The sequence below is a fragment of the Bos indicus x Bos taurus genome, chromosome 17, assembly GCF_003369695.1.
Source record: "Bos indicus x Bos taurus breed Angus x Brahman F1 hybrid chromosome 17, Bos_hybrid_MaternalHap_v2.0, whole genome shotgun sequence".
In the NCBI taxonomy this organism is placed as follows: Eukaryota; Metazoa; Chordata; class Mammalia; order Artiodactyla; family Bovidae; genus Bos; species Bos indicus x Bos taurus.
In genome coordinates, this window is record NC_040092.1 from 8,723,022 (window position 1) to 8,745,477 (window position 22,456).

Here is a 22,456-nt window from a genome sequence, read left to right on the forward strand (position 1 = left end):
GGGCTGGGAGTGTGTGTATGACCTTGTGTGTTGGGTGGAGGGTGTGAACTGCTAGAGGGCTGTGATACTCACTGCTACAGACATCTCCTGCTTGGAAGAGCTCGGTGGTGAGCAGGACTAATCCGTAGTAAGAAAACGCATTGGAAAACCTGCCAGGAAGCAAGCAAGAAGCATAAGAAATGATGGGAGAAATGCAAGCCCCTATTCCCATTCCATTGCGAAGGACTTCCACCTATAGCAGCAGAGACTAGGCTTTGGGCTCAGGCCATACTGGGCCTTTGGGGGTTTTCCTGGACTGCTTGAGCAAGAAGATGGCGGGTACAAAACATACTGATGGACTAAAAGGAAGTGATCCTGTGTCCTTTGAAAGATCAAGAAAATTGAATTATAGGGACTTCCCTGGCAGTCCAGTGGTTAAGATAAATGCAGGGGGCATGGGTTTGCTCCCTGATCAGGGGACTAAGATCCCACATGCTGCACAGCGCAGCCAAAAAAAAAAAAAAATTCAAAACACCAAAGAACTGAATTATATCACAAACAAGCCACCCCCAAGCTGTTCACTCAACTGGCAAAAGGAGGGGGGGAAAGATGGGGAAACCAAAATTTGGTAGAAAACAGTCATTTTGACAGATGTCAACAGACGTTAGAGCTTTTGGGTTGAGCTGAATAGGGAAGAGAAGGGAGATATATTTAATAATATAGGTATTCCCCACTTTCTGAAAGCTTGCTTCGCTATGTCACTTTTACGAAATCTATATTAGTACCTGTTTTTGCTCACCGAAAGATATCCCAAGAGGATTTTCACTTTACAAAAAAGGAGGGAAAGCAAAAATAGCATCCAGTGTTTATTTTATAGAGGCAACTCTCGCCCCAAGCAGCGACAGTGGCGCCACCAAGCTCCTTCCCCGAGAACTACGCTCAGCATCAGCATCAAGCTGCCATTAGCTTTTTAAAAAAATTACTTTACTGAAGTATAGTTGATTTACAATGTTGCATTAATTTCTGCTGTGCAGCCAAGTGATTCAGTTATACATAAAACTACACTCCTTTTCAGATTCAAGCTGAGAGAGCTTTCATTGGAACACTCTACTTTTGTAACATTTTAATTTACTTATTTTTAATTGAAGGATAATTGCTTTACAATATTGTGTTGGTTTCTGCCATATATCAACATGAATCAGCCTTAGGTATACACATGCTCCCTCCCTCTTAAACCTCCCTCCCGCCTCCCACCCGATCCCACCCCTCTAGGTGGTCACAGAGCCCCAGTTTGAACTCCCTGGGTCATACGGCCAATTCCCACTGGCCACCCATCTTACATACGGTAGCGTATATGTTTCCGTGTTCTCTCTCCATTCATCCCACCCACTCCTTCCCCAGTCTGTGTCCACAAGCCTATTCCCTATGTCTGCATCCCCACTGCTGCCCTACAAATAGGTTCATCAATACCGTCTTTCTAGATTCCGTGTATGCGCGTTAGTATATGATATTTGTTTTTCTTTTTCTGACTTACTTCACTCTGTATAATAGGTTCTAGGTTCATCTATCTCATTAAGGGAAAATAAAACTCACTCAGTCATCTCCAGCTCTTTGCGACCCCATGGAATTCTCCAGGACAGAATACTGTTCCCTTCCCCAGGGGATCTTCTCAACCCAGGGATCGAACCCAGGTCTCCTGCATTATAGTCATTAGAACTGACTCAAATGTGGAATACTCTACTTTTGAATAGCAGGGGTGAGGAAACTACAGAGCTCTGTCTCTGTGTTCAACGGAATCACTTCACCAAGCATTTATTAAACACCTGCTCTGTGCCCAGTCAAGTATGGAGTCTGCAGACTTCATGGGCATTTCAGATCAGAATGATGCAGTTAAATTCCAACTGTCCCAGGAACCAGAGTACTCAAGTCTGTAGGGTCAGAATATCGTGTCCTATAGTATAGCTACGTGGGAGCTCAGTCATTATCAGAAGCCGATGATCAATGTCCTCGCCTTACAATATGTGCTCCCAAATGTGATTTCTATAGTATTCTAAAATTAGGCTGTAATCAATTGCTTAGGATTTAAGTAGTGTCCATCCAACAGAATCACATGCACTCAAAGATAGATACTCTCAATTCTGTTTCCCCACCTTTTAAAATATCCTGCCAGCTCCATACGTGGACTGGGCACACAGCAGGTGTTAAAGCCTTGGTGAGCTGATTCAGTTCTTGGCGGACATTAGGGCAGAGCTGGAACCTGGTGCTGTATATCATCAAAGCTTTCCCCCCACCCCCTGCTACACTCCACCCCTCTACTCCGCTGCAACTGCCCTTTTTGAGGACACTCCCCTGCTCATTAGCACCTCTGCTCAAAGGTGAATAGGAAAAGTGAGAACTGGTGAAAACAGGTCACAAAGCCTCACCCGGGCTAATTTTCTGCACTGTTAACGCTGTAGAAATTACACAGTTGGAAGAGTTGAGAGAATGGCTGAAATTTGACTAGCTGTGGGGTGAAAGGTGAGTACTCACTACAAATGCCCTCCAGTCAATGCCATGGTTGTTATTTAAGAAAAACTGGAACTAGATAAAAATTGAAAGTTCTGAGAATGCCCATGTTGATCAAATCAGGGGTTCCCAAAATATGGGCCCTGTGCTGGGTGGTACCCAAGGTAATATAAATGGAGAGTGGGCTGGATACAGCAAGAGTAATATAAATGGAGAGTGGATTGGATACAGCAAAAGAATCTCTTTGTGAAAAAAAGATTCCCCTAAGTTTCCTTTTGATTCTTTAATCATATCTCAGTCTTACTTATGTGCTAACAAGTCCCTAACACCTCTCCTCTCTGTCTGTCTCTTAAGCACAGAGGCTTCGTGCCTCCCGCCTTGGTAAACCATCAATTTAGCTGCTTTTTACCATATAGTCATCCCTCAGGATCCGTGGGGGATGGGTTCCAGGGGCCCCTGCGGACACCAGAATCTTTGGATGCTCAAGTCCATTATATACAATGATGCCGTGTGTGCACATAACCTACACGTGTGTGCACATAACCTACACGTGTGTGCACATAACCGACACGTGTGTGTGCGTACGTGCGCAGTGGCGTCTGACTCTTTGCAGGCCCATGGACTATAGCCCACCAGGCTCCTCTGTCCATGGAATTTTTCAGGCAAGAATACTGGAGTGGGTTGCCATTTCCTCCTCCAGGGGATCTTCCTGACCCAGGGATCGAACCCTGGACTCCTGCATTGCCTCTTTACCACTGAGCCACCTGGGAATCCCACATATTCTCCTGTATACTTCAAATCATCTCTGGATTACTTATAATACCATATACAATGTAAGTGCTGTGTAAAGGATTGTAACTACAATGTAAATGCTATGTAAATAGTTGCCAATGCACAGCAATTTCAAGTTTTGCTTTTTAGAACTTCCTGGAATTTTTTTTTTTCTATTACTTTTCATCTATAGTTGGCTGAATCCTTGAGTGAAGCCTGCGGCTAGGGAGGGCTGACCATATTTATCTTTAAAAGCGACTTCTGTCTATGGTCTGCAATTACAGTTTTTCCTTAAAGCAGTTATACACAGTTTCCTTTTAAAAGACATTTATCTGTCCTGCTGTATAGCACAGGCAATTACAGTCAGTGTCCTGGGATAAACCACAACAAAAAGAAGATAAAAAGAATGTATACATGTATACACATGTGTATAAATATATCAAAAGAATATTAAAAGAATGTATACATATATATGTATAATTGAGTCACTTTGCTATACAGCAGAAATTAACACAGCATTGTAAGTCAACTATACTTCAATTTTTAAAAAATTAGCAGAGTAAAAAGTGAGTCAAATAAAAGAAGACTAAGCAAACAAGAGTACAGGGGATACCTGAATAACACAGAGGTCAGGAAAGTGATGCTCAGTTTTGCAAATGTTGCCCAAGATGGAAGAGTTTTCACTGCATCGAGTTCAAACAAAACCGCAAACAGGGTGCAGATGAGAGGGACCCAGGCATGAACAAACAGCTCTTACCATATAAACCACAGCAACAAGGTTGTCCATCTAAAATGGGGTGTGAAAAGGTCCCTCATTTTGCCTCGGTCTTCCTGTTTCAAGACAAAGAATGCCATTTACTCTCTTCCCCTGCAGATGTGTGGGCAGTGGCCATGTACCTACCCCAGAAGGAAATATCCACCCCCCAAAAAAAATACTCGTTCCCAGGTACTCTGGAACACAGGGAGGCCCCTGTGGCAGCCGCTCCTTTCCAGAGAGAAGCCCACCACTGGAACATCCAGTCTTGTCACTTTCACTTTGCAACACACATTGGAAATTACTGTATACTTTCTCCATCCAGAGCATCTTCATACAGAAGGGAGTGGGGAGAACGCAGTCTCTCCCTAAAGGCAACTAAATGAACCTCCTGCCCCCCAGGCTCTTTGGGAGGCCCCCCTGCCCCACCCCTGTGCTTCCCAAAGCAAATCTGGGGTATGTCCTTGGCTTCCATGCTGTCAGACCCAGCCTAATACTTCCTCTAGAGCTGGCGAAATTCCATTCAGTTCTTTTCACCCAACATAGAAACAATCAGAAATATAATTTTATTTTAAAAAATAATTTCCTCGTAAGCTCTTGTTGTTTGCTTAAGGGTATTTGTGATGTTTGTATAAGCTGCAGGGTTGATTCTTGAGGGCGGGGACTGCAGCCTTCAAATCTTGCTCCTTTTCCCCCCTTGCACCTGGGGTAGGTTAGGTGCTCAGCTGCTTGTACTGTGGTGGACTCCCTGACGGTATTGCCGTGGGGAGCGATGCACCGTCCATTAAGGACGTCTACACGGGCGCGGTGTAGTGCCCTGGATATAAGTCTATCACGACACTTCTTAATGTGGTTTTATTGTCGAGCAACCACATCTGCTAATCAGACTTCCTGGGTGCTCAAAGATAAAATTGAAGCAAGAGTAGTTACAGGACCCATGAGGGGACATTATAGGACATTTCTCTAGTCACTGGCTAAACGCTCCAGGTGGCACTTTTAAGACTTGGCAATGAAAATACACAGATTGAAGTTGCCAAATTCCCCTCGCGGGCCCTGTCCACTGCAGCCCCACCCTCTCACTACACAAGCTCCCCAGCTCGCATGGAAACAGGTGCGGTCTGTCCGCCTGGCACTGACCTGTCTGGAAATGATGAGTTTCCCCAGAGGCATGGGAGCTCCGTTTTCCGTGGCTATTCTCTTTAAGGTGGCGATGGCCTTCTCCTGGTTCCCGGACAGCACATCATACCTCGCACTCTCCGGCAGCCACTATGGGGACAGGAGACAGAGATGTGGTCGGTTGCAGCGGAACACAACCCTTGGTCCCAACCACACGCTCTCACCTGTGTGTGAAGTCCTTAAGGCTGGAGGCTCTGGGGCCAGAAGCCCGGCTTCAGGTCCCAGTGCTGCCATTGATTTAATGGCTTTGTGACTTTAAACAATAACTTGACCTCTCTGTGCCTCCATTTCCTCATCCATCAAATGGGGATAATAATAGATCCCCCCTCTTAGGATTGTTGAGAGGATCAGATGGGATTATCCTAAGTGCTCAGCACAGTGCTGGGAATGGTTGATATAGCTGCCACTGTGGTTGTTGCTATGACTATAATTTGGTGCTTCTGAGTTCCAGGTGATGGCTGAATTAAGACTGCTGCCAAAAAAAGTTTCACCTCTCTCAACACCATCATCATCACCTCTACCTCTCAAGAAACTACACCTCACCTGTGTTTAGCATCATCTTGAAAACTCAATCTAAGAGATAGAAAGAAACCAGAAATACCTTTAGGCCTAATAGAGTCCCAACCTCACGTGACTAGATAAAGGTATCTCCATAAAACAAAGTAACAGTCATCTGTGAAATAAGAGTGTATGAGACTTGGAGTCAGAAGATCTGGTTCAAGTGATTTCTGTTACTTATTAGTTGTGTTTTTTGACAAGTCAATCAACCTCTCTGGGCCTCAGTTTCCTCATCAGTAAAATGAGAATGTAGCAGAGATTAAAATTCATGCTTCCCTTTCCATAGTATAGAGTTGTCTTCAGATATGGCTACCCAGTCAGAAACTACATTTCCCAGCACCTCTTGCACCTAGGCAAGGCCATGTGACATGCTTTCACCAATGGCGTATAAGCAGAATATTCCTGGCCAAGTTATGCCCTTCTTCAGTCTATGTGTGCTGCTGCTGCTAAGTCGCTTCAGTCATGTCCGACTGTGCGACCCCATAGACGGCAGCCCACCAGGCTTCCCCATCCCTGGGATTCTCCAGGCAAGAACACTGGAGTGGGTTGCCATTTCCTTCTCCAATGCATGAAAGTGAAAAGTGAAAGTGAAGTTGCTCAGTCGTGTCCGACTCTAGCGACCCCATGGACTACAGCCTACCAGGCTCCTCCGTCCATGGGATTTTCCAGGCAAAAGTACTGGAGTGGGGTGCCATTGCCTTCTCCGATATGTGTAGAAGATCCCAAAGGCTTCCCTGGTGGCTCATCAGTAAAGAATCCACCTGCCGTTGGATCCACCCAGGAGACATGGGTTCTGTCTCTGGGTCAGGAAGAGCCCTTGGAGAAGGAAAAGGCAACCCACTCAAGTATTTTTGCCCAGAAAATCCCATAGATGGAGGAGCCTGGCAGGCTACAGTCCATGGGGTTGCAAAGTGTTGGACGTGAGTTGGTGACTAAACAACAATGGAAGATTCCAAAGCCCTACACAAGAGCAGAGCTACGAGCTAGAAGGAAGCTGGGCCCAGAATCACACTTGTCAAACAGAAGCACCCATTCTGGACTGTTCTGTGAATGAGAAATAAACTCCTAGCGTGTTAAGTTACTGAATATGCAGGCTTTTCTTGTTACAGAAGCATCCAGCCATGCTTGAAGCCAGATATTTAAAATTCTATCATATGGGTTGAATTGGGTTTTGTCACTTGCAACTGAAGAATACGAGCTGTTCCAAACACACTCCCCTTAAGTGTAGATCCTGCATGGGGGGATGGGGCAAGAGATCTCCCACCCCCTTGATATCTCCCTCAAGGACATCCCAGCAGAGTCTGTCTGGAGGAAACCTGACGCCCTATACCGGGCCTACCCCTGGCCCTGTTCCTTTGTCTCATTTCCTGATCAAAAGAAATAATCTTAAAGTGGCTTTGGTGCCCTCCTCCACACCCTCCCCACTGAAATACAGTGAATGGCAAGAGACCAAAAGCAAAGGCTGAGGTCCCTCAAAGGATACCTACAAAACACAGGACCGCAAAGAGGAGGAGTGGGACAGCTGAGAGGATGAGCAGCCAGCGCCAGCCCAGGCTGGGCATCACAAACACAGCCAGGACGACCTCGAACACTGTCCCGATGGCCCAGAACACCTGGCAGGGGAGAACGGGGGTCAGTCACGGTGCAGCTCTGGTCCACACAGTGTGCAATTCCAGGGCCGCTGTAGACAAGGTTCTCCATGTGGGTGAGAGGATCCTTGAGGTCAGGAAGGTAAGAATGGCCGTCCCTTTTCCTGTGGTCCATATGGGTGGGCCAGGGCCTCCACGCCACCCACATTATAATATTTGCATGGCACCCACTGGAGTGTGCACTGTGGCAGCTCTAGTTATGGAGATCAAAAAAATCAATATTGTGTGAGGCCAACAGAGAAGTGGACACATTGGTTTTTGTCTACTGATATTCACCTTCCTTGCCCAAGAGTGCCCTGGTCTCCTTTATCAGAACTGTCACTCCCGTGGAGCTGAACATCTTCTGTCTGCTTCTCTGAGTCACTCCATGCTTTTCCACCTGCTCTTTGTATGGACCTCATCCACAGATTCCCTGTCCTCTGGCTTTACATTGGGTGCAGCCAATGGGGGAACCCCACAGGAGATGAGAGCAAAGACAGACCGGGGTGTTTATTCCACCAGGATGGGCATGGGCTGGCTGCACCCTTCAGCTGAAGGTCCTCAGAAAGGACAGGGAGCAGGCAATGAGGGCCACTCAGGGTTCAGGATCAGCAGCAGATGCATTTCAGTATTTAAACTGGTTCATCCATACCAGTGTGGACCAGCTGACCACCACCAGTCAGGACGGTTGGGCAGTGGGGTCAGTGTGATCAATACTATCATGTGAAAAAAAAATACTATCTTGTGGTCATGGTGATTAGGAAGGATTCTGACTCAGTGTCCAGCAGGGACAAATAGTATTACCACTGCATGGAGGAGGGCCATTAGGCAGTTGCAAATTTGTCCTGAGGGCTTCCAGATGGTAGTTGGAAAACAGGTCATAGGACCCTGGCAGAGGGAGGGCTTGAGAGGGACTGACTGGTCCAGGAGATTTTTAAGGCAGTCTACTGGTCACAGAGGTGGCCGTGAATGGGGATCTCACATATGACACGAGTGAGTCTGGATACAAACAGAGGTAATGAATGATGACAGGTGAAGGGCAGGGGTTTGGTCCACTCAAGCTACACTATTCAAAACCAACTCTCAGATAAAAGTCATTTCTAGTTCAAGAAGGATGTTCTACCCGCCTGCCACCAGTTTTTTTTTTTTCCAGGAATGGCAGACTGATTTTGCTTGTTGTTGGAGGAATTTATGCATATTGCCAAACCACCATGTTGAAATCAGCATAACTGATTCATTTTAATCCGCGAGTACTGCATTTTTCTTAAATTCCACATTCTTCATCCTGTGGCTCAAGACACAGGAAATCTGCTGCTCAGAGACCAAGTATTCTTCAGACTCCCAGACCGTCCTCCTTACCTCAATCAGCAAAATACACTTAGCTCTGGCTTTCATGGGAAGGAACTCAGCATACAGTGTGACCCTGGGAAAGCAAAAGAGAGAGAGGGAATTAATGTCAGGGCTGAGTGGGCAGATTGCTGTGGTTTTCTGGATTTTTTCAGCCAAAGAAAAAGTCAATGTCATTTAGTCTTACTTCTCAGTGTATTTCAGTAAGTCTCTCCCTGTTTTGGTGTTCTCTCTCTTTGATCTCTCCATCTCTCTGCTTGAAACCCTAGCTGAGACCATAAGAATACTGAACCCAGCACTTCTTTGGCGGTCCAGTAGGTTAGACGCCATGCTTCCACTGCCGGGGGCATGGGTTCTGTCCCTGGTGAGGGGACTAAGATCCTGCATGCCACATGGCCAAAAGAAAATCTCTGTGCCCTGTTTTTATTGAATATATAAATAGTATTTCTGAGCTACTTTAATAGTATTTCCATGTCATTTATCCTCTTACACACATATATTCCACCATATTCATGGGCCATATTTTCCTTAATAATAGCTACCTGTTATTGAGGACCTACCATATGCCAAATGTTTTCCTAGATGACCTACATGAATTATCTCACTCAATAAACGACAAACATGGAGAATCAACAGGGTAGGTAATTATAATTCCCACTGTGTGTGTGTGTGTGTATCTTTAGCTCCTATTTTCATCTCTGTATCTGCGTCGAGTGAGTGAAGACTCTTTGCAACTGTATAGTCCATGGAATTCTCCAGGCCAGAATACTGGAGTGGGTAGCTGTTGCATCCTCCAGGGGATCTTCCCAATCCAGTGATCAAACCCAGGTCTCCTGCATTGTGGGCAGATTCTTTACCAGCTGAGCCACCAGGGAAGCCCAAGAATACTGAAGTGGGTAGCCTACCCCTTCTCCAGTGGATCTTCCCAACCCAGGAATCGAACCAGGGTCTCCTGCATTGCAGGTGGATTCTTTACCTACTGAGCTACCAGGGAAGCCGGTCAGATAAGTTGTTATTTGACTAGGATCACATAGCTAGTAAATTAGCAAGTAGAAGAGCCATACTTTTAATCCAGGTCTGTCTATATTATGCACCCCTTCATTCACTTCCCTATTTAGGTGGTTTCACAATTATAAACAATACTTCAACAAGCATCTTTCATCTTAAATCTTTGTTCACATGTGTTTTCCTTAGGATGGATTCTTATAGTAGAATTTGAGTCAAAGGGTATGCATATTTTAAGGCTTTCGATAAATATTACCAAAGTGGTTCCCAAAAATGTTGTTTCAATTTATATTCTTCCTACAAATACCTCTCTCAACACAAACCATTAGGAATTTCATTAACTCAGCTTTGAGAATGGAGACCAATTGCCGGCATTGTAAAAGATGACAGTGATTATCATGAATGACTTTGAAATTTTATTAATATTCTCCAAGTGGTGTTCCTGTATTATTTTTAAAAATCAATAATAGTGAAATAAGAAGTGTGTTTACATTTTTCTCTACCAAATTGAAGTCAAGTTACTAACCATGAAAAAATGTGCTATAGTATATTCTGAGGACAAAGCTAATCCTTAGATGTCAAGGATTTGTTTGGACATGCTATAGTGAACGGGAGAAGGCAATGGCACCCCACTCCAGTACTCTTGCCTGGAAAATCCCATGGATGGAGGAGCCTGGAAGGCTGCAGTCCATGGGGTCGCTGAGGTTCGGGCACGACTGAACGACTTCACTTTCACTTTTCACTTTCCTGCATTGGAGAGGGAAATGGCAACCCACTCCAGTGTTCTTGCCTGGAGAATCCCAGGGACGGGGGAGCCTGGTGGGCTACCATCTATGGGGTTGCACAGAGTCGGACACAACTGAAGTGACTTAGCAGCAGCAGCTATAATGAACTTAGAGCATGCAACCTTTTTATTTTAGGTATATAAGTGGTACACGAATGCATTCTCATTGTGAATAATCTAGCAATACGCAAGAATACAAAGTATCTGAAGAATCTTCCTCTTCCCCCTTCCCCCTGCTTCCATTCCCCTGCCCCAAAGCCATGACTAATAGCTGTTTGCTTTGCAAACTTCCAGCCCCTTCTCTATGTAAATGAACATATAAATTTAAAACTGAACAGACATTTTCCCAAAGAAGACATAACAGATGGTAACAGGCACATGAAAAGATGTTCAACATCACAAATCATCAGGGAAATGCAAATCAAAACCACCACGAACTATCACCTCACACCTGTCAGAATGGTCATTATCAAAAAGACAACAAATAACAAGCATTGAGGAGGATGCGGAGAGAAAAGAACCCTCATGCAGCGTTGGTGGCAGTGTAAATTGGTGCAGTCACTATAGTAAACATTATGGGGGTGCCTCAAAAATTAAAAAGAGAACTATCATATGATCCAGCAATTCCACTCCTGGGTATTGATCTGAAAAAATGAAAACACTGATTCAAAAAGATATATGCACCTCTGTGTTCACCGCAGCATTATTTACAATAGGCAAGGTTCAGAAGCAACCCGTGTCCACCAACAGACAAATGGATAAGGAAGATGTGGCTATAAACATATATATATACACATACACACATACATTTATATATACACAATAGAATATTAAACACTAAAAAAGAATTAAATCTTATCATTTGCAACAACATGGATGAACCTGGAGTACTATACTAAGAGAAGTCAGTCAGACAGAGAAAGACAAATGCTGTGTGTTTCACTTATATGTGAGATCTCAAAAACAGAACAAATAAATAAACATAGCAAGCAGAAATAGAGTCATAGATACAGAACAGACAGGTGGTTGCGGGGGCAAAGCGACAACCAGGTGACGGACGTGAAGAGGTAAAAACTTCCAGCTGCAAAATAAATGAGTCATGGGTATGAAATGCACGCTGTGAGGTCTATACGCTGGAATTAATTACATAATAATAGTAGTAATTGGGCTTTCCATGGGGGCACTAGTGGTAAAGAATCTGCCTGCCAACGCAGGAGATGGCAGAGACGTGGGTTTGATCCCTGGGTCGGGAAGACCTCCTGGAGGAGGAAATGATTACCCGCTCCAGTATTCTTGCCTGAAACATTCCATAGATAGAGGAGCCTGGTGGGCTACAGTCCATGGAGCAACAAACTCAGACATGTGCTGAGTTCACGTGCTCAGACACGACTGAGCACAATAGTAATAATAAATTTAACCACGACATCTTTTTTCTTCCCTTCCCTTCTCCTTCCTTCGCACACATGCAGTGTATGGCCAGTGTTCCATTCATACAAATGGCCCCATTCTTACCACTTCTGGCTATGCCAGCCCAACTCGCAACTGTCAGCACCTGTAAGTCTCCCCGGAGTGCTTTCCCTGGTCATTAAAGCTTGCTTTGCCAACCCGTGTGGCAGACCAGAAGTGCCAAGGAATTTAACTTCCCAGGAGCAGCTCTCAACAAACCACAGTTCGCTCGTCTCTTGACCAGGACAATCTGGAGAATGTGTTGCAGTCTCCCAGAGGAAAGTCCTTGCTCCTGAGTGCCTATGTCAGGATCTGCTCCTGATAAGACAGTTTGGAAGTCTTTCCATAATAATCTATATCGATCTACCAGATTATTTTTTAACAGCTGTAATCCTATCGATGAACTTAGATTGTTTTCAATTTCTTGTTTTCGTAGCCTATGCCACAAGGAACATCTCTTCTTGTAATTGTGCCCCGCATCTGACCATTATTTATAGCAGTTCATTATGAAAAAGAGTAATTTGGGATTCATTCAAAGTAGGGGGATTACTGCAATCAGGTTAAAGACTCAAAGAACAAGCAATGAAATTAGCAACGCCAATAAGCAAATGATACAGACGTGAATAAATCCCCTCTGCGAGTAATTGCATTTTTGGCACTTGGCAGTTAGAGATTTGCCATTTGGATTACACGCTTGGAGAGAAATGACCTGGGATCTCCATCTGGCATTTCTGCTTGGTCTTTGGGGAAAGAGCAGTGTCAAGGTCAGATGTGTGAGCAAGCTGATTCTAGACAACAAATCTAAGGAAACTTCTGAGGCAGGTCTCAAGGTAGCACAGATGGGCAGCTACCTGGGGTATTTGTCTTTAAGAGTGGCTAGAACAGTCAGTAGGATGCCAGGTGGGGCAGGCTTCCAGCTCATAGGTAAGTAGTGTTTCTGCTGAGATACACAGCGCCCTCTACTGGAAATAATAAACCATCTCCCCGGGTGCCAGCCTGCGTCGTCTATATTTTTTTGTGAGGCATGATGTGACTGGTGGTGGAAGTAAACTCCGATGCTGTAAAGAACAATATTGCATAGGAATCTGGAATGTTAGGCCCATGAATCAAGGTAAATTGGAAGTGGTCAATTTACCTTGAGATGGCAAGAGGAATAGGTGATCTAAAATGGACTGGAATGGGTGAATTTAACTCAGATGACCGTTATATCTACTACTGTGGGCAAGAATCCCTTAGAAGAAATGGAGTAGCCCTCATAGTCAACAAAGAGTCCAAAATGCAGTACTTGGATGCAATCTCAAAAATGACAGAATGATCTCTGTTCATTTCCAAGGCAAACCATTTAGTATCACAGTAATCCAAATCTATGCCCCAACAAGTAATGCTGAAGAGGCTGAAGTTGAACGGTTCTATGAAGACCTACAAGACCTTCTAGAACTAACACCCCAAAAAGATGTCCTTTTCATTATAGGGGACTGGAATGCAAAAGTAGGAAGTCAAGAGATACCTGGAGTAACATTTTGTATTCCAAGGCAAATTCGGCAAATGAATTTGGCAAAGGCTAACAGAGTTTTGCCAAGAGAACGCACCGGTCATAACAAACACCCTCTTCCAATAACACAAGAGAAGACTCTACACAAGGACATCACCAGATGGTCAATACCGAAATCAGGTTGATTACATTCTTTGCAGCTGAAGATGGAGAAGCTCTATACAGTCAGCAACAAGACGGGGAGCTGACTGTGGCTCAGATCACAAACTCCTTATTGCCAAATTCAGACTTAAATTGAAAAAGGAGGGAAAACCACTAGACCATTCAGGTATGACCTAAATCAAATCACTTACGATTATACATTGGAAGTGACAAATAGATTCAAGGGATTACATCTGATAGACAGAGTGCCTGAAGAACTATGGACAGATGTTCCTGACACTGTACAAGAGGCAGGGATCACCCCCAAGAAAAAGAAATGCAAAAAGGCAAACTGGCTGTCTGAGGAGGCCTTACAAATAACTAGGAAAAGAAGAGAAGCAAAAAGCAAAGGAGAAAAGGAAAGATACACCCATTTGAATGCAGAGTTCCAAATATCAGGGAGACATAAGAAAGCCTTCCTTAGTGATCAATGCAAAGAAATAGAGGAAAACAATAGAATGGGAAAGACTAGAGATCTCTTCAAGAAAATTAGAGATACCAAGGGAACATTTCATGCAAAGATGGGCACAATAAAGGAGAGAAATGGTATGGACCTAACAGAAGCAGAAGATATTAAGAAGAGGTGGCAAAAATACACAGAACAACTACACAAAAAAGATCTTCATGACCAAGATAACCACGATGGTGTGATCACTCACCTAGAGCCAGACATCCTGGAATGCAATGTCAAGTGGGCCTTAGGAAGCATCACTACATACAAAGCTAGTGGAGGTGATGGAATTCCAGTTGAGCTCTTTCAAATCCTGAAAGATGATGCTGTGAAAGTGCTGCACTCAGTATGTCAGCAAATCTGGAAAACTCAGCAGTGGCCACAGGACTGGAAAAGGGCAGTTTTCATTCCAATCCCAAAGAAGGGCAATGCCAAAAAAAGTTCAAACTACCACACAATGGCACTCATTTCACAAGCTAGCAAAGTAATGCTCAAAATTCTCCAAGCTAGTCTTCAACAGTACATGAACCAAGAACTTCCAGATGTTCAAGCTGGATTTAGAAAAGGCAGAGGAACCAGAGATCAAATTGCCAACATCCGTTGGATCATAGAAAAAGCAAGAGAATTCCAGAAAAACATCTACTTCTGCTTCACTGACTATACTAAAGCCTTTGACTGTGTGGATCATGAGAAACTGGAAAATTCTTAAAGAGATGGGAATACCAGACCACCTTACCTTGCCTCCTGAGAAATCTGTATGCAGGCCAAGAAGCAATAGTTAGAACTGGAACAACAGACTGGTTCCAAATTGGGAAAGGAGTACTTCAAGACTGTATATTGTTACCCTGCCTATTTAACATTGTGTGAAATGCTGGGCTGGATGAAACACAAGCTGGAATCAAGACTGCCGCGAGAAATATCAATAATCTCAGATATGCAGATGACACCACCCTTATGGATGACACCACCCTTACGGCAGAAAATGAAGAAGAACTAAACAGCCTCTTGATGAAAGTGAAAGAGGAGACTGAAAAAGTTGGCTTAAAACTCAACATTCAGAAAACTAAGATCATGGCATCTGGTCCCATTACTTCATGGCAAATAAATGGGGAAACAATGGAAACAGTGACAGACTTTATTTTTTGGGGGCTCCAAAATCACTGCAGATGGTGACTACAGCCATGAAATTAAAAGACGTGTGCTCCTTAGAAGAAAAGCTATGACCAACCTAGACAGCATATTAAAAAGCAGAGGCATTACTATGCTGACAAAGGTCCGCCTAGTCAAAGCTATGGTTTTTCCAGTAGTCATGTATGGATGTGAGAGTTGGACCATAAAGAAAGCTGAGAACCGAAGAATTGATGCTTTTGAACTGTGGTGCTGGAGAAGACTCTTGAGAGTCCCTTGGACTGCAGGGAGATCCAACCAGTCCATCCTAAAGGAAATCAGTCCTGAATATTCATTGGAAGGACTGATGCTGAAGCTGAAACTCCAATACTTTGGCCACCTGATGCGAAGAACTGACTCATTTGAAAAGACCCTGATGCTGGAAAAGATGGAAGGTGGGAGGAGAAGGGAACGACAGAGGATGAGATGGTTGGATGGCATCACCGACTGGATGGACATGAGTTTGAGCAAGCTCTGGGAGTTGGTGATGGACAGGGAAGCCTGGCGTGCTGCAGTCCATGGGGTCGCAAAGAGTTGGATACAACTGAACGACTGAACTTAGTTACTTAGTATGTGCAACTATTTTTGCCTGGAAAATGCCATGGACAGAGGAGCCTGGAGGGCTACAGTCCACGGGGTCTTAAAGAGTCAGACACGACTGAGTGGCTGAGCAATTAGAGGTGATTATTGTTTGGGGGTTCCTATGTGCATTTTTCTAAAGTTTCTAAAACAAAAATGTACTGTTTCCTGCCTCTCCTCTTCACATCAGTATTTAAAACACTGAACCACCTCCTTCTCAGGCTCAGTGGATGGCCCTATGCAAGAAAATGGAAAGTGAACAAATAATTCTTTCTTCAGCCTCCCAACACCAAACCCTAAGAGAACAATCCACGTTGCTTTGCCTTTCTTCCTGTTAAAATAGATCTTCCCACATCCAACTTTTCTTATTTAGACACTATTTAGTTTTCATTTAGTGTTAGCTAGAAATATCACTTCTCTTTTCTGGAACATAGACATGTCTTCGAGATTTATTTCTACTCATTAGCACTTAAGCCTGTTTAAAATTTAAGCAAAACAAAAAACTTTAAAATGTCAACAGCACCAAAAAAATGAACACCCTAAAACTACTACTGGATTCCACTATCCTGTCACTTGGTTTTCGTTGTAAAATAAACTGCTTAGTGGCCTAAATGAGTAAACATTCATTATTTTCCCCCAAAATGTATTGTTTGTAATGATAAAGTTACATGTAACTCTTTTGCTTGGATTAAAGCCTCTTCTTCTTGTGGCTATGTAAATTGGTACAGCCAGTATGGAGAACAGTATGGAGTCTCCTTAAAAAAAAACTAAAAATAGAGTTATCATACGATCCTGTAATACCACTCTGGGGCATATATTCAGAGAAAACCATACTCTGGAAAGACAATACACCTCAGTGTTGACTGAAGCACTGTTCACAACAGCTAAGACATGGGAATAACCTAACTGTCCATCAACAAAGAAATGGATAAAGAAGATGTGGTATATTTATGCAACAGACTATCACTCGACCGCAAACAAAGAATGAAATCATGTCATATGCAGCAACAGGAAGAGACCTAGAGATTATCATACTAAGTGGAGGAAGCCAGAGGGAAAAAGATAAATATCGTGTGATACCGCTTATATGTGGAAACCAGAAAAAAGGTACAAGTGAACTTATATAAAACGAAACAGAAGTAGACCCAGAGACAGAAAAGAAACTTCTGGTTACCGAAAGGGAAGGCGGGGGAGAGGTTTATGGAACAGAGATGAGTCAGTTATGGCCATGCTAGCCTAGCCAGTGCCCGGCCAACTCAGCAGCTGACAAAAGACACAAGAGTAAGTCTTGCAGAGCTGGGAACCATCAAAAGACCAAACTGCAGAATCATGGGTTAAATCTATTGTCATTTTAAGCCTAAGGATTGGAGTAGTTTGTTACAAAGCAAAAGGAAAGTACATTCCACTTAATAACCACCTGTCCTTAGGCAAATCCCTCAGGATCTCTGAGCCTCAGTTTTCTTATCTGTTAAATGGGGATAGTAGGGTTGTTTGATGGACAAGAAGAGGTAGTGTGAAGAGAGGGCTTAGCATGGCTCCCCGCGCTAGGGAAGCACTCCACTCATTATTATCAGCATCACTATCAATGTTACTGTCGTTGTTGTTATCATCAAGGACCCATGTGAGCATTTGGGGGAAGCAAGAAGAGAAACAAGAAATAAAGGGAGAGGAGTTAGAAAGGCAAAAATTAGGGCAGAGGGATGGGCTCCTTATTAACAATATAATTTCTATATGAACTGATGGGTGTCAGCTAAACATACTGTGTTAATCATTTGCAAGATATAGAAGTCATTATGCTGCATACCTTAAACGGTTGTTTTGTTGTTGTTTAGTGGAGAAGGCAATGGCACCCCACTCCAGTACTCTTGCCTGGAAAATCCCATGGACGGAGGGGCCTGGTGGGCTGCAGTCCATGGGGTCGCTGGGAGTCGGACACAACTGAGTGACTTCACTTTCACTTTTCACTTTCATGCGTTGGAGAAGGAAATGGCAGCCCACTCCGGTGTTCTTGCCTGGAGAATCCCAAGGACGGGGGAGCCTGGTGGGCTGCCGTCCATGGGGTCGCACAGAGTCGGACGAGACTGAAGCAACTTAGCAGCAGCAGCAGCAGCGGCTGAGTTACGTCCGACTCTTTTTCGATCCCATGGACTATAGCCCGCCAGGCTCCTCTGTCCACGGGATTTCCCAAGCATGAATACTGAAGTGGGTTGCCATTTCCTTCTCCAGGGGATTTTTGCAACCCAGGGATTAAAGCCCACAGCCTATAAGTGCTGTATGTCAATTCCATCTCAATAAAACTAAGAGAAAAACATCTTTTCAATTAAAAAAAATTATAATAATATAATTTGCATTTATACTAAATACAGAGTATATTATAAGGATTTCTGATTGTTGAACTTTTAAAAGTAATATAGCAAAATCTTCCTCACTTGATTTTGTGAAGTGGCACAACTGGGTAAAGTCCTTCTAAAGGAATGGAAACTCTTAGTTACATTTAATTACACAAAAATATCTTCAACTAAATGTTTCCAAATAATGAACTTAGGAGAGCCATTTTTATAACTAGATAAGAGCTTTGCATAATAAAGGCATGATTATTTTATGTAAAAAGCTGGCATGAAAGTGCTTGGGAATCAACTGAGTCTCCCGGATAGCTAAAATATTTCTTCTCTAACTTTTTTTTTGACCTCGCCACACGTAATGCAGGATCTTAGCTTCCTAGCCAGGGATCGAACCAGTGTCCCCTGCAGTGGAAATGCAGTCTTAAACCCTGGACCTCCAGGGAAGACCCTCTTCTGTAATTTTGTGTGTGTGGTTTTTATTTGCTCTCCTTTTGCTAACCATGTGATCTGACACATGCTACTGCTAAAAAGCCTAGTTTCCTTACCTGGAGCATTAATGGAGGTCGTCATATCTACGCCTTAAGGTTTTGCAAGTTTAGAATGGTCATGTGTTTGGAATGTAGTAATAGCTCAATAAACAGACAGACGTGCTATTGCAGCATTAAATAAATGAACAGCTAAATGGGGAGGCAAGACGTTTGGGGAGCGGGGGAAGGGAGCAGACAGGCAAACTTAGAACCGTCAAGATATCCGGTAAGGGGGTAAAGGCCCTCCCAGCTGCTCTGTGTCCTTAATTTTATTCCCTTGGTGTCCTGTCCTCCCTGGCTGAAGATCTCTTCCCTTTGCAGTTTCCGGAGGTGGTTTTTTCTCTCCTCCAGTGACTCAGCCATTGGAATCTCATCAGCTTATAGCCTTCCACAGGTTCCTGAGAATTTATTTCGCTGATAGCACCTTTTTCTTGCTTTCCAGCACCATTCGAGATTTATTTCTTATACCTTCTGTATTACTTCCAGAAAATGTGGAAGATGACCCAGAAAAGAGCACTTCTCATGGCACCATCTTCAACTGGAATCACTGGGGATGTTCATAAGCCCCCGTTCCTTTCCCTACCCTCCTATGGCCAGAAAATCCAGGGTGGGGATGTGAGGAGGCTGGACCTGCTGCCATCTCCCCAAGCATCCCTGGGAGAGGAATTTCAGGTGTTCCTCCGTGAGCTCATCCCTTCTAGCCACGAGGGGGAAACGGTCCCAAAGTCAATGAATGGCTCAAGAACAGGGCAGTGACTGGAACAGCAGGAATTCCTGGAGTTGGGCCAGAAGTGGAACAGACTGACCACAAGCCCCTGTCAGCCCAGGTTAACAGGCTTGGCTTAACGGCCTCTGCTTTAAGCTCCAGTGGTTCTTAAGCTCATTCCCGATCCAGGAGTCCGTGTCAAATACCTACTCCGCACAGTCCTGGAGGAACGATGATGAATAATAAACCAGGGAAGGGCTGAGCGGAACTGAGAGCCTCTAAGTGGGAGAAAGGGCTTCCCAGGAGGTGCTAGTGCTAAAGAACCTGCCTGCCAATGCAGGAGATGTAAGAGAAGCAGGTTCAGCCGCAGAGTTGGGAAGATCCCCTGGAGAGGACACAGCAACCCACTCCAGTATTCTTGCCTGGAGAATCCCATGGACAGGGGAGCCTGGCAGGCTATAGTCCATAGGGTCGCAAAGAGTCACGACTGAAGCGACCTAGCACACACGCACGCAAGCACATCGGAGGGTCCAGGGCAGGGACTGTAACGGGTGTACCGCCTGGACTCCCCCTTCAGGGCTGAGGCACACAGTCCCTCGGGCACGACCAGGAATGTTGCCTGCTAAGAGCTCAGGGTTGAGCCCCGTGCAGGAAATGCCTTGGCCCAAAGTAGCTAACTTCCCCCAAGGTCACCCCCTCCCTCCTTGAGGGCAGCCCACATCCAAGGTGGCTGATGTGAATGGACAAAGGTCCAGCCCCCATCCTCCGTATGGAACAATCTAAAGAGCCATCGCAGCTTCTGAACCCTAAGGGTCAGCTGAGGCCCCTACCAGCTGTTACAACCACATTGCAACTTAGCTTCTCCCTCTGCCCAGCCCTGTTTTTCTGACTCCTTTACAGGTGTTATCTTGGTGGCCTCTTGCACACATATCTCGATTTCTGTCTGTTTCCCAGGATGTCAGCCTGAAACAGGGACCATGTCTGTTTGGCTCACTGCTGTACCCCCCAGTACCTAGCACTGGCCTGTGTCATAACAGGAGCTCAAGAAAATACTGGTTGAGGGGATTCCTTGGTGGTCCAGTGGTTAACACTTGGGCTTTCACTGCTGTGAACTTGGGTTTGATCCCTGGGAGGGGAACTAAGATCCCACAAGCTACGTGGTACAGGGGGAAAAAAAATTGGTTGAATGAATGAATAAAACTAAAAAGAAACTCCCTGGTTCCTGTGCAAGATTTTCCTAAATTACTGCAACAGGATTCCTTACTTCCAACCTATCCAACCCATCACTGCCAGCTTAATTCTTTTAAAGTACCTCTCCTGCTCGAAAACTTTCAGTGGCTTTCCACTTGTCTGCAGACAATCCCTTTGACCTGACATTCAAGACCTTGTATAAGCTTGCCCTAGTCTATCAGGGCTTCCTAAATGGCTCAGTGGTAAAGAATCTGCCTACCAAGCTGGAGGTGAGGGTCGTTCCCTGGGTGGGGAAGAATCCCTGCAGTAGGAAATGGGAACCCACTCCAGTATTCTTGCCTGGGAAATCCCATGGACACAGGAGCCTGGTGGGCTACAGTCCACGGGGTGGCAAAGAGTCGGACATGACTTAGCGACTAAACAGCAGCAGCCACCTGATCTACATGGCCCATCTCAGGGTTTGCAATTCTCGAATTTCTCAGCCTTACAAGCTAACTGAATTGGACCACTAGCCTTCCTCAGACTCAGCTATGGCTTCCTCTTTTCACGAAATTCCTTTCTTATGAGATATCCTACATATTCCCCATCTCCTTGGGTCTCTCTAAATCCTTTTAATTGTTCATAGCAAGGCAGTGGAAATCAATGGTTAGAGCCCAGGCTCTGGAGATAGAGGGTGTGGGTTCCGATTGCAACCCTACCTCCTGTAACTGTGTCATCTGGGGCAAGTTACCTCACCTCTCTGTAACCTTAGTTTCTTTATCTGTAAAATAGGATTAATAATAGAATCCACCTCATAGGGAAATTGGGGAGATTAAATGAGACAGTCTGGGCAAACTGCTTAGAACAGCACCTGCCCCTTAATACCGGCTATTAATCACCATCCTTTAGAGTGGGGTCAACACTTTTTTGACAAAGGTCTGGACAGTAAATACTTCAGGTTTGCAAGCCACAGAGTTTCTACTGAGACTACTCAACTCTGTTGCTGAAGCACCAAAACAGGCGTAGATAATACGTCAGTACATGGTGCGGTTGTGTTCCAATAAAACTTCATTTAGAGATCCAGTTGGCAGTTCAGATTTGGTCCAGCTGCCACAAGCTGCCAATCTCTGCTTCAGAACTCCCCAGTCTGCCAGGAAACGGTGACATCTTCCTACAATCCTGACTACTCTCAGTATCTTAATAACAGTAACAACAAAATAACACATAACTTAGAAAATAATTAGTCCCACCCACTTCCCTGATAGTTCGGTTGGTAAAGAATCTGCCTGCAATGCAGGGGACCCTGGTTCGATTCCTGGGTCAGGAAGATCCACTGGAGAAGGGATAGGCTACCCACTCCAGTATTCTTGGGCTTCCCTTGTGGCTCAGCTGGTGAAGAATCTGCCTGCAATATGGAAGACATGAGTTCAATCCCTGGGTTGGGAAGATCTCCTGGAGAAGGGAAAGACTGCCCACTCCAGTACTCTGGCCTGGAGAATTCCATGGACTGTATAGTTCAAGGGGTCACAAAGAGTCAGACATGAATGAGCGCCTTTGACTTTCACTTTGACTTCCTGCCTTGGGGTCAAGTTAGAAATAGGTAAAAGGGAGCAGGCAGGGTAGTTAAAAGCATGGATGTTACAGGCGGACAGATTCCAGGTCTTAGTTCCAACTGCACCCTGTGTGACTTGATTTCACCCACTGAGCCTGTTTTCTCAGCTGTAAAATGGGAATTGCACTAATTCAATACCCCCACACATCTTCTGGGGCTGCTGCACCATATCCAGGAGAAATGTCCTGTCAATGCTAGATCTACCGTTTTGATTATTATTTCACGTCCATGTCCTTCCAGCTATCGTGTTGCTTTT

General features: G+C 44.6%; 1 protein-coding gene across 1 annotated transcript in view; it reads right to left on the reverse strand.

The window, feature by feature from the left end:
- Positions 1-22,456, reverse strand: part of SVOP (SV2 related protein) — a 73,177-nt gene that overhangs the window by 13,072 nt on the left and 37,649 nt on the right. Inside the window, exons 7-11 of the mRNA XM_027566494.1 lie at positions 8,731-8,794; positions 7,231-7,356; positions 5,147-5,275; positions 4,013-4,086; positions 73-149 (exon numbers count right to left, since the gene is read on the reverse strand). Coding sequence (XP_027422295.1) covers positions 73-149; positions 4,013-4,086; positions 5,147-5,275; positions 7,231-7,356; positions 8,731-8,794 — 470 coding nt within the window. The remainder of the gene's footprint in view (positions 1-72; positions 150-4,012; positions 4,087-5,146; positions 5,276-7,230; positions 7,357-8,730; positions 8,795-22,456) is intronic.